Source organism: Podarcis pityusensis, assembly GCF_964106645.2.
Source record: "Podarcis pityusensis genome assembly, chromosome: 12".
NCBI lineage: Eukaryota > Metazoa > Chordata > Lepidosauria > Squamata > Lacertidae > Podarcis > Podarcis pityusensis.
The window spans coordinates 19,481,314-19,494,716 of NC_138037.1; the positions used below are offsets into that span (position 1 = coordinate 19,481,314).

Here is a 13,403-nt window from a genome sequence, read left to right on the forward strand (position 1 = left end):
TTTTTCACAATAAAAGTTCTTGCTTCCCTGTTTCTCCCATTACATTTGCACCTAACTATCAGTTCTACAACTGAGGGGGAAGTCATTTCAGTTGCTCTTGTGAAAGAAACAGGGCACATGCAGCCTCAGTGATGTCCCACGGGAATGTGCCAAACAACCCTCTCCTTGCTTTTATTTCTGCAATAATGACAGTAAATCAGGCTTGTTGACGCTTTTTATTGTGAGATGGGGAGTCTGGTAGAAAACTAGAAAATGACCATGATGTAACAAGGAACTTAAAAAAAAAAAGTTTCAGATTTGTAACTCACATACATGAATACAGGAACAAATTGGCACAGAAATGTTAAACATTGTTCCCAACACTGTTTAGAAGATTATTCTATCTTGGCTTAGCTAAGGAAATGAGTGTTTTATGGTTAGGCTAAACTCTTAATAAAACGGCAGAGCATCATGCTATTAGTCATACAGTGAATTTCAAAATTTAAGAGCTTTATATTAAAAACTGGGAAAAGGTAAAATGAATTGATTGCGATTGTAAAATTGATACATTCCCGTTTTAATTCTTCTCTTCTACAGTCCAAGGCAAGTATAAATGTTAACATAACACTGTTAAATCAAATCTCAATGCAAGAGAACCAATTGCATCTCTACTTTAAATCTTATCAACTTTCCAAATTTTCATACTAAAATATATTATTGTATTAATACAAACTACAGTATTATACACTACACTGTGTAATAAATAAAGAAATATAAAAATAAGACACATAAATATAAAAGTTTTCTAAAACTAAAAAGGTACATATGTCAGTAAGAAGGGTATTAATACTGCCAGGTTTGAAAACATACAGTACAAAATGTTGCACAGATCTAAAAACTAAAAGAAATAAAATAATACTGATAGGTTAAAATCAGCTAACATTGTCAATAAATGGGGTCCAGAATAACTAACATTTGGAAACATTTATGAGCCCAATAACATATGATGTATGCGTCTGAAATTAAGTGAACCAATAAAACAAATTAAAAATTTCCCTTCGTAATTACTATAGAGAAATTCTCCAAGTAGGTAATTAAAGAAAAAATGATACTGAAGAATTGCATTATGAAATGTACCAGTGCTTTTACTTTTCTGATGGCTAAGTGTTCTTCCCCCATGATTTTGTTTTATAGAAGTTCAATATAAACAAATGCTAGTTATTGTAGGCCACACATTGGAGAAAGGCCGGTCAGAGCCTTTAAAATACTGAGAAATGGCACTTACAGCACACAAGGTCTTGCATAAGGCCAAAGGAGATACAAAGCTTCATGTCATATCCTTCATATTTTAAACTACATACTCCAGACACAATTACAAACACTGATTTTGACAACTTGGCTGTCCTCACCAGTATTAACACTGTTAGTCCCTGCAATCAGAACCCCACCACAATCTTTTCAAACTACATTTTCAACCACATGAGTAAGAAACTTCAATTCTTCTATCAGCTGCTTCCTTAAGGCTAACAATACACTTTAAATGAGAACATGTTCTACTAACAACATCTAAATGTTTTAAACTGCTACCTTCTAAGCTGAATTTACAAAGGTAGTCAAGCACTGTTTGGAACTGCATCATACCTTTCTGCTTAAGGGAATCTTGTAGTGCAGAAGTTCTCACATTTAAAAAATATAATAAAATACTGAAGCGGAATTAGCAGAATTGTTTCACTGATAAAATCAAAACAACGACAACAACATAAATCTCTCCCAATTGTACAGTTGAAAAATTGAACCAACAAAAAGAAAAAAAAGGAAAAAAAATGATTTTTGTTTTAATACTGATAAAAACAAACTGATGTCCAACACATATCAAATAAAACATGTTTCCTACAACATGTTAAATATCTGCTTCCAAAGTCACCATGTTCTTCTAATCTGTTTCAGGTCACAAACTTGTTCCTAACTTTGAAAAGTGTGAAAAATTACTAGGTTTGAGGTTCAGGCACACCTGGATATATATATTTTTTATATTTTCTGTTTTTTTTTCTTTTTTGTTACACAGTAGTGAACAGGAATCACAGTGCACAAGCTACTGTGCTTCCATGAAAAGCATGTAGAGTACAGAACAACCTTCATTGCCAGCCGAGATTTCTCTGCCTTGTACAAAACCACACCATCAGTTAAGCTTTATTTGCTGCTGATTCTGACATTGGCTCCTCTTTCTGTATATCTTCTTGTTTAGCACTGCTTTCTTCATTTACAGCTTCCTTATCCTTCCTGCTACCTTCACTTATTTCTTCCTCCTCTTCGTCTTCCTCCTCCTCGTCGTCTTCTTCCTCCTCCTCCTCTTCTTCCTCCTCTTGTAATTTCCCACATTCTTTTCCTTTTGGCGGTTCCTCCTCCATCTCTTTGTCTTCCTCTTCCTCCTCCTCCTTTTCGCTGTCTTCCTCTTCCTCCCTCGTCAAGCTCTCTCTCTCATCGGAGTCGAGCTGCGAGGGGGAAGCCCCGGGCCCTGCGTGCTCATTACTTAGCCGCTCCTGTGCCGCCTCTTCCTGTTCTGTGCTGTCGCGTTCCTCAGCTTCCCTTTTGCAGTAGGAGTAGCGATGATTCATGTGCTGGGAGTAGGACCCCGAGTGTGAAAAACGTTTGCCACATTTGTCACATTGGTAGGGCTTTTCTCCAGAGTGCAGTCGCATGTGTTCGATCAAATGATGCTTGTGTTTAAATGCCTTTTTGCAGATCCCACACTCATGAGGCCGCTTACCTGAAAAAGGAAAAACAATATAACTTCCAGGCGTGTGTGCTGGGACTCAATCACTGCACACACAATCAGAGGTCCCATGATTTGTTTGGTCTTTTTGAACAATTTTGTTCACCGTTTCACTCAAAGACAAAACTAAACATGGCTAACACTTTGACCACTGATAAACCTCTTAAAGAGTGGAGGATGGGAGAGGCCTTTGGCATCTAGTGTTACCTATATCTAACTGATCACTTTCTTTCTTGTTTTATCACTACAGTGGTACCTCTGGTTACGTACTTAATTCGTTCTGGAGGTCCGTTCTTAACCTGAAACTGTTCTTAACCTGAAGCACCACTTTAGCCAATGGGCCTCCTGCTGCCGCTGCTGCACGATTTCTGTTCTCATCCTGAAGCAAAATTCTTAACCTGAGGTAATATTTCTGGGTTAGCGGAGTCTGTAACCTGAAGCATATGTAACCTGAAGCGTATGTAACCCGAGGTACCACTGTAGTCATATTCACTTTTTAAAAATTCGCCTGTATCTAAATGAATTAGATACAACTTGTTATGTTCTTGTCTTGATCCATCAAGGCAGCTATATTGTCAGCCTTCTGTATCTGCAGTCAATGGAAATGGACATCTGGATGGGCAACCTTATCTGCACAATCTTGCTCCTCTGAACCCAATTTGGACAGGCTGGAGATGCCATTTTACATGAATGGTGAGGCATATTCTCACCTGTGCCTGACTAGTTGCCAATGACCACATTTGGCTCTGGATGGATGTAATAAACTCAACCCGTGTACCTTCTTGTTCACATACCTGTGTGTTCATATTTATGTCTCAAGAGTGAGCTACTCTTCTGGAATATTTTGTCACACAAATCACAAGCATACATTCCATTTTCTGTCTTTCTCATCTTCTTCTTCGGTGGTGTGGAATCCGAATCATTCTGATCCTCTACATTTGATACACCTTCTGAGCTAGTGTCTTGTCTTTCATCCTGAGAAATCAAGGAACAACATTCTTACACCTGCTCAAATGCAGTGAACACAACAGGCAGTATCAAGTTATTTTTTTACATTTTGGTAAAATCATTTAAATATCAACCACATTTATGTAGCAACATCTCTCTCTTTTTATGAACCTACCATTCCAGTTTTGCTAATAATTGGGGGCCATGAAGATTTAGGTTAAATAATTGCCTGATGTTCAGGCTTTCAAGTAGAACAGAGAAAGCTATTCTATAGTTAAGAAGGGAGATATCAAAGGCAAGAATGTTATAGACTAAAAAATTGTAAGAAGGCACTTTGGCAATGTGCTCATTTAGCTTTCTCAAATGGTTTTAGCAGTAGTGTATAGGTGCTCCAGATTTCACTACTTTGATACCAGTTATGAAGAAGTAAAATGATTTTCCAATGTACTATATGCGTTTAAGTGTTGTTTAATTTCACTCTCAATTATCTGTATATATTTCTAATGCATTGCCAATGAACCTGTGCTAAAAGTTCATCCTCGACTGTTAAGGGGAAACCCCCCAAAAGTCATTTCAATTCCAGCATTAATGGTATCAACAAGCTAAAAAAAGGAGACTTTCTAGCAATGCATCTTAATAATAATGTGATCACTACATAATCAGTCACTTAGAAACTGATTTCCCTCAGTAATTTAATAGTTAGACCAGTGACACACATTAGTTGCATCCTACAACATATGGAGAACAAGGTACAAACAGCTGCTTGTGCATAAAAAGGAATATGGGGACTGGGTGTCTGGCCTGCCAGCATTTGCATCTAGCTCCCAGGATGTTAGGTGCATTACTGCATAGCAGACACTCATGTAGCAGTAGAAGCCTCCCACCTGTTGCCTCATAACTAGACATTTACGCCTAGGTTGGCTTTTCCTGCCTGGACTGTGTGAAGACTCCATGTTAGCAGCAGTCAGACAGTTTCCTGTAACCAAACTACAGCTGGGATGAGTCCTTGCTAGGGAGAGCAGCACTTGTTGAGGTGTCTGTAGCACACCTGACTAATCACCAGGCTAGAGTTTATATAACCCAGGCATAGGCAAACTCGGCCCTCCAGATGTTTTGGGACTATAACTCCCATCATCCCTAGCTAACAGGACCAGTGGTCAGGGATGATGGGAGTTGTACTTCCAAAACATCTGGAGGGCCGAGTTTGCCTATGCCTGATATAACCCAGTCACACTCTCTGCCTTTGACTTCATCTGCCCTTATTGCCATTTAATCTGACTGGCTCTGGCAACATCATCATGGAATAACATCTTAGACACCCGCAAACAGAATCATATGGCTTATTTGGCTGATTAAAAGGCTAAAAGGCATTGGGCTAAATGAGGATGATGGAGATGGAATATGGCACTATAATCAAGCAGTAACCAGAAAATTGTAACAATATAAAAAAGCCACGAAACAATGCAATTATTGGGCAGATCAGTATTTTGCAGTAGCATGCACATTTCTTTAGGAATGATCAAAATTAGAGAATATTCAGTAAAGGGCTAAGAATTTGGTTACATAATTAGAAAATGCAGGAATTGATTGTTAAAATACCCCCCAAAATATTTTGGAACGTGCCTCAGAATATAATGGACACAGGTCAAAGGTGTGTAACATTACCATTGTAGAGGCTATGATAAGTCACGTTGTGTAGGCATGGCCACATGGAAAAGGAAATTGCAATACCAGACTCAAATTCTTGTCGTCATCTGCATCTAGTCCACAGTAAAGCTAAATGGTGTCTGGCGTATGGAATGAAAGGCCTTGCTTACATTAAGTGTGAGGTATTTGCACAGAAAATTCATTCTAACTCGTATTAGCTAGATGCAGCTAGTCAGAATAATTTAATATTAGCAAAATGAACACTTCATTCCCCCAACCTTATTTTGTGACTTTATATGTTTGCCTCATTAATTAAAATACATAATCATATATTGGTTCAGGTACCTGACTTCCATTGGCCTGCATCTGTTTTGGTGTTTCTTGAACTGTAGGGTTAACGGTGGTTGAATACGTATAAGCTACCTGTGGGATAAGAATGGTTTGCTTATTGGCAGCAAGAGCTCGTAAGCATGGAACACTGTTCTGGTCAGCAATGGCAACAATTGTAGGTAACTGGGCAGTGACTGTAGGTATAGCAATATTAATGGGATTGGCACTTGGTGGGATTACATTTACAACTGGTTCAGAGTCTGTAATACTGCTGTCCTTTTGCGGTTCTTTTTTTGCACAAGTCAAGTTCAATGGTTCTTCTTGGACAGAATAAGCACTGTTCTGGTAAACACTAGTTATAGTAGATCGCTCTAATGTTTCTCCATGTTGCTTTGGTAGTGAAAGGTCAAGAGGTTCTATTTGTGGCTCTTCCTGGACACCTTCATTAAGGTACACGTAACCCTGTGAATTTCTAGATGAAGAGAGGTTAAGGGGTGATGGGGAAGCTGTGTTACTCCGCGAACCATTCTGAGCTGATCCTGTTGATACAGTCTGTGGTTTATCTACCTTGAGGGAGCTTTCAGAATTAGACGTGCCGTCCTGGTGTTCATTTGCCGTTTCCAGTCCTGCGCAGTCATCATTATCCACAGAATTTTTTAATTTGTCAGGTTCAGGGGAAGATGGTCCTGATGATGGTACAGAAATTTGGCCAGCTTGCATTTTTTCAAACCACTTTTTTACTACATCCAATGGCAAATTTACCGAGTCGGCAATTTTTGAGAGCTCTTCTGAGCTTGGTTGTGCATTTAATGCATAATAGGCTTTTAGAATGGATAAAAGATTTTTTAGAGGGGGTTGGCCAGGAGATAGATTAGCCTCCCCTGTTTCTGGTGAAACAGAGGGTTCGGACTTCTCAGCATCTGCACTGCTGAGCTGAGATGGCTGAGTGGGATTTCTGATATCATAGTGCTTTGATTCTTGAAGTGCATTGGATTCTCCTGGGCAGTCGTCACGAAGAAGGCAAGTGCTATCATTGGTCTCTCCATCAAAGCTTTTTTCTTTCTCCGATTTCACCCTAAGATCTTCTGGCAACTTTTCGATTTTGCAGCTGTTTGTTGGGGTGGGGTTTTCTTTTTTCAGATTCTGTGGCACAACCTGAAGTTGACTAGGTTGTTCCAAACTGTAGTTGATGATAATTTTGGTTGTCCCATCTTGATCAACCAAAGGAAGACTGATAGCTGAAATGAGGGAATGTCCAGCTTGCTGTATGGATGCAGTGTTGATTGTTTCTTGTTCTTTGGATGTAAGAAGATTGGCGTGACTGTTCTCCAACACTTGTTTTATTACATTGCCATCAACGGCAACTTTAAGTACATTTTGAATGTCACTTAAGTTGATACTTATTGGAGACACCAGACCAACGGTTGGCAAAACAACAGCTTGCACCACACCCTGAGGAGAACTGGTTGCCTGTAACGGGCCACCACCACTAAAAACCCCGTTTTGCAAAGGGGCTGAACAGTTGATTCCTGAAGCAACCACTATGGGCTTGAATTCATAATCCACAGGTTCAGTTTTAATTTGGTTAATGGGGAGCTGTTCTTGTAACGGCTTATTCTCTATCTTTTGTCGTACTTGTGGTCTTGCTGGGCTACCCGGCGATGCAGAAAGGGAAGGGGAAGAGCACTGAGATGTCTTGAGCCCTGATCGTGCCCGGCCATTCACAGGCACCAAACCAATACATTTCTTACTGCTTATGTGAGAGCTGTAGGAACCAGAATGGGAAAAACGTTTCTTGCAGTTTGGGCACTCATATGGCTTCTCTCCTATAGAGGTATAAAAAAAAGAAAGAAAAAAGCCATTATAATCTAGGAATCTGAACTAATAAATTATAGCGAGGATTGAAAGAGTCTGGAAGGATAATAGCTGCAAGCACAAGAGCTCAGACACTGCTACAAAAAAGTAGGCTCTACAGCAATCATGCTTCCATATGATATGGGACACTTTGTATGTAGCTTCACTTTATTTGCACAACACTCTAACTTGTATCAGCAGAAAGTGCTTTCCACATGTGGAAGGACACCTTGGATCCGGCGCAATTATCTGCTCAGCAGCTCCTCAAAATCTACAGATGCAAAACTAATGATAAGCCAGTTCATATGCACACATATACTACCCTTTCAAGTAACTTTGCACCAAAGCCTTCAAAAAACAATGCAAAAGGCACAATCCAGCGAATGTTAGCTATCGCTAAATCCCCTCGATGGTACTTAAACATTTAACTATGCATTTTCTCTCCAAAGGTAGGGATTTAATCACCACTATTTTTTTCTGGACTGTACTACATTTTCTATGGGGGAAAAAAATCAAGATTTCACACATTTATAAAATCTGCATATCATCTAAGTGTCCAACAGCTCATCTGTTCAGCTGAACCAATAAATGGCATTGTACACCCTGCCCCCGCTCCAGAAAAGGGCAAAAGAAGTTTTTTTAAAAGGCAAAATCCAAGAAATGGATGGCACATGACAGCTATAGCTGCATGAACCAAACATTTAACCAGCCAAAAGAAAATAGCTGCGCTTGCTGTTCCATAAATGCTTGCTCCAGAGGTAATACAGTACTTTATCTCAGGTAGGATCTGTAACAGTTTTTGTGGTTTTGCTTGCAGAAGCTGATGCACAGATTGAACATCATATTTGGATGTTATTTGTATTTTCTCGTGCAAGGTATAAAACAGAGTGGCTGGGGAAACCCAGCCAGGTGGGCGGGGTATAAATAATAAAATTATTATTATTATTATAACCCATGAATGGAAAATACCTTTGGATACAACCCAACAGCAATAAGTATAAACTTTAAAATCACCACTTCTCAGTACCAACACTGGATATCCAATGGCTGAAACAACTTAGTGCCACCTTACAATTTAGCCAGAACAAGGGTCATACAGTCGAAGAACAGCTTTGATAATGTACAGTAAACCTTCTTTATTGAGCCTCCTTAACATATTTTATGTGCTTTCACTATATCTTACCTAATTGCTGACAAATTATGTTCAACACACCAAAACACATAATTTATGCTGCAGGCTATAATTTGGTATAGTTTTGACATAGCAAGTGGTATGCAACACTTTATACTGACAAGCAGGACTTCAGATATTTACCACTGTGGATTCGTAGGTGTTCCTTTAAGTGATGTTTATATTTGAAAGCTTTTCCACATTCAGTGCACTTGAATTTTCGGTTACCACTAGATTGAGTTACATGTCTCTGTAAGACAGAATGTGGATATCAATCAGAAGATAAAGAGAAAACAGGTATAACGAAACACACAAGTGAGGAATCTCTCATTTGCAATAGAAAAAAAAAGATAAAATTTTAATAGAGTTAAAAAAAATCATCAGGTGATTGAAGATATTGCTTGTGAAATACAAACTAGCAAGAAAACGGGTGAGCAAAGTTAGAAAAATAAGCCACAAAATAATTTTGCCCTCTATCAAAATTTCAGGTAGAGACTGTATTGGCATTTTACATGTCTAGGAAATTCAACAAGGCATTCCCTTATTCTATTTGTAAAAGACATCCAAAGAATCTGGGTTATGAGACAAAGAAACATTAAAGCCTGTTTAAATTTTAATTATTTGACTTGATTTTTCCATTTACATGCTTCCGGCTCTTACTGTTGGCCTCGAATTCCTTTATGTAACGACATCACAGGGCTGCTCTAGGGAAGATGGTCCAGTAACAAATGCACTCAGTCACAAATCATTCTCCAAATAAATACACAGAAATCATATTTCAAAAGTTAGTAGAGCTCACATATAACTAATAATCAGCATTAATAAGTTATGTTGAAGCCATATAACTATCTTGTAAATAAAGAACCAGTCAACACATCCTAAAATATTTGCAATATGATTTAGCCCTTCAGGTTTACTTATTTTTTAGGACTCAACAGATAAGACATGGAATTGAGATATTAATGAAGAGTTGTCTTTGTAGTAGGTAATGTTTTTACTATTCAGGGGGAAATTTGTTCTTTCTTGCATTTAAAATGTTTTTATTAAGCACACACTAATTGGATTCAGCTAAGTTCAAAGTTACATAAGAGTTAAGATTCCAGAAATCCTTGTCTACCTTGATACTCGAGAAACTTTCTGGAAATAAAAAAAGATGTAGCAAGCAGCTTTCAACCTTTACACTGTATAATTCACTTTGATCTGAGCTGCTCAAGTCAAGGGTGCCCAGGGCTCCAGTCTGCATTTGGTAGAAGCTGCATATGCTCATTCATGACTACTCAAAATAGTATCCCACAAGGCTGGTAGGTATGAGAAAATACATGCAATTCTGCCAATGAAGTGGATACATTTTTGCCCCCCCATCTACTATAATTTGTTGCACCAACAAGGGATGCAGGGAAAACACTTCTATGGAATGGAACAAAACAATGGAGTCCCACACAAGAAAGGGCTGCCCAGCTCACTGCAATATTAGGAAAAACAGCCCATACCTGGCATTGAAGTGAATGTACAGGGCAATATGCAGAATTGTCTTGTTATTGGGGTGAATTTGCTTTAACAAAAAGAAATTCAGTTCACAGCAAACATGGTATCAGGAAACAAAACAAAACAAAAAATGTGCAAAGGTACTATTTTACTAGGTTATATACTAGTCCTAATTTATTGAATCACAAGCCAGTCTTTTAAAGCCCCATTAAAGTCTTTTAAAGTTGGGGACATAGATTTAAAGCTTGTGATTAATTTCCCCATTGAACTTAACAGTGCTTATTTATGGATTTTTGTATCCCTATAAATGTTCATCTGAATTAGGCATTTTGCTAAAGTTTTGCAGTGAAATCTCCCCCATTATCTTTAATGGAACAGGACTGGACCGGCAGTTTGCATGGCAGACTCTCCAGTGCAGCTTCCCAACAGAGAAGAAACAAGTGAAGGTTCCTGATTTGAAATCGTGACCCACAGCTATGGATCCCCTAACAGATACCAGGAGGCAGAGAAAATCCATGAAATATTGCAGGCAGTTATAAATACAGTGGTACCTCGGGTTAAGTACTTAATTCCTTCTGGAGGTCCGTTCTTAACCTGAAAGTGTTCTTAACCTGAAGCACCACTTTAGCTAATGGGGCCTCCTGCTGCCATCGCGCCACCGGAGCACGATTTCTGTTCTCATCCTGAAGCAAAGTTCTTAACCTGAGGTATTATTTCTGGGTTAGCAGTGTATGTAACCTGAAGCGTATGTAATCCGAGGTACCACTGTAATTAAAATAAATGACTGGCTGTTTGCTAAGTATGCACAACAGAGGGATCAACTTTGTGTTAAAGGCAGTAAGACATCAAAAGCATGAGTTACTATTCAGCCCTTTAATAAGTTAAGGTGCTGCTCTCATCACCATAATCGCAATAGCAAAGTGAAGTGAATCGTTATATATACGGCCTCGGCCCAGTATACCTGAAGGAGCGTCTCCAGCCCCATCATTCAGCCGGGACACTGAGGTCCAGCTCTGAGGGCCTTCTGGCGGTTCCCTCCTGCGAGAAGTGAGGTTACAGGGAACCAGGCAGAGGGCCTTCTTGGTAGTAGTGCCCGCCCTGTGGAACACCCTCCCATCCCATCAGATGTCAAGGAAATAAACAAATATCCGACTTTTAGAAGACATCTGAAGGCAGCCCTGTTTAGGGAAGTTTTTAATGTTTGATGATTTATTTTTAATATTTTGTCGGAAGCCGCCCAGAGTGGCTGGGGAAACCCAGCCAGATGGGCAGGGTATAAATAGTATATTATTATTATTTCCCCAGTTGTATAAATAACTGAGACTGGGATCTGAACTTGGCAAGGGCCATTGAACAAATTAATGGTTCAAATAGATAGTGCTCATCAATCAATCAATCAATCAATCAATCAATCAATCAGGCCTACAAATGTTCTATATGCTCTATAGGGCATTATGTGTATCTTACAAAGAGGCCTCTGCTGAGTCCAAAAGTTGTTTTAAAAGAAACCTTTCAGCCCAAAAGTGGGGGTTTGGGGTATGTGTGCAAGAAAACAACTCCATTGCCCCCCCCCTCAATTCACCACTCAATTCATGGTCCTGCCCATGATGACAATCACATTTTCAGCTGTTGCTGGGTGGCATTTTTCTGTATAAACTCATAAGACTGCAGAGTGAGGACAGGAAGTATAACTCTCACTCTGACATCATGTGGCTTCAGATGTCTTCCTTCTGGAGTACTGTGGGATGCCCAAGAGAACCAGGAATCACCAGCAGCAGTAAATCTGCCCCACCTCAACACATTGCCACTCCCAAATCCAGCCCAAGAACAAAATAGTGAAGTGTGTGTGTGAAAGGCATTTTGCCCAACACTAAATCAAACACTGCCGTGACTATGAAACTTAAATTCTTAAGGGCATGGAAGAGACATTCTGTCCTTATACTTTTTTTAAAACCACTCTTATACTTTTTAGACAGGGAAAACATGCACAATAAGAACTTGGAGCTAATGAGAAGCAGTGTTTCTGGTCTCTAGGTAGCTGTTCCATCTATGCACATTTCTTCCATGCTGAGGGCCACTTTATACATAGTGGTCCCCAGGTGATCACACCTGGAGCACATTGAAGCTGCCACTGAGTTAACAATATATAAGGCAGAGCACCCAGGGAGGCCTCTGCACCACGTGAACAACGTAGACATGGAAGACTTGTTTTCATGTCACAAGTCATTGTGACTCACACAAGTCACAATGGCTGCATATATATATCTGGTACTCAGTCCCCAAACAGGAGCACTTGGCAGGCCATGCAATGTAAATAAGCAATACAGTAATTCTGCAAATTGCAGATAAAATGCAAGCTGGCTTCTAGGCGATAAAGGCTCATAACTCACCATATTTTTCGCCCCATAGGACGCACCGCCCCATAGGACGCACCTAGTTTTTTTTGGGGGGGGGAATAAAGGAAAAAAAAATTATTTCCCTCCCAGGCATGGGGGAAGCTCGAGCTTCCCCCGACCCCAGCCCCCAGAAAAGGCTGCTGCCTGCAAGCCTTGCGCGCCCGGCGGGACCTCCTGCAGGGCGCACGAAGCTTGCCGACATCTGCCCGAAGCATGGGGCGGGCTCCGCAGCTCGCCCCGTGCTTCAGGCTGCCGGCCCAAGCCTTGTGCGCCCGGAGGGACCTCCTGCAGGGTGCGCGAAGCTTGCCGACATCTGCCCGAAGCACAGGGCGGGCTCCGGAGCTCACCCCGTGCTTCAGGCTGCCGCCCCAAGCCTTGCGCGCCCGGCGGGACCAGGCTTGCGGATAGCTTCCTGAAGCCTGGAGAGCGAGAGGGGTCGGTGCACACCGACGCCTCTCGCTCTCCAGGCTTCAGCGAAAGCCTGCATTCGCCCTATAGGACGCACACACATTTCCCCTTCATTTTTGGAGGGGAAAAAGTGCGTCCTATAGGGCGAAAAATACGGTATAAGTGATTTAGCAACTCAGTTGTATTTCATATATACATTCCAACTCTTACTGGGAATTGCTATAAATAAATGAGAAGGAATCATAATAAATAGCAAAGTCATTCTTGGCAAGTCACCCTTGTTAGAATGCCACGTTCTTGAAAAGGTTTCTTGGGATCCCTTTGTCAGAGATTCATGACAAGAAAGCATTTTGTCAGGTTTCCAACGTCAAGGATAATGGACTTGGAAGAAATTTTGGAACACCTACTTTAT

The 13,403-nt window shown here is 40.3% G+C and overlaps 1 protein-coding gene across 2 annotated transcripts in view; it reads right to left on the reverse strand.

Moving 5' to 3' along the window:
- Positions 1-201: 201 nt before the first annotated feature.
- ZEB1 (zinc finger E-box binding homeobox 1) overlaps positions 202-13,403 on the reverse strand; it is a 79,981-nt gene continuing 66,779 nt past the window's right edge. For both annotated transcript variants that reach the window (XM_080975274.1, XM_080975275.1), the window contains exons 6-9: positions 8,847-8,952; positions 5,693-7,503; positions 3,547-3,727; positions 202-2,746 (exon numbers count right to left, since the gene is read on the reverse strand). In XM_080975274.1, coding sequence (XP_080831400.1) covers positions 2,163-2,746; positions 3,547-3,727; positions 5,693-7,503; positions 8,847-8,952 — 2,682 coding nt within the window. In that variant the 3' untranslated portion in view covers positions 202-2,162. The remainder of the gene's footprint in view (positions 2,747-3,546; positions 3,728-5,692; positions 7,504-8,846; positions 8,953-13,403) is intronic.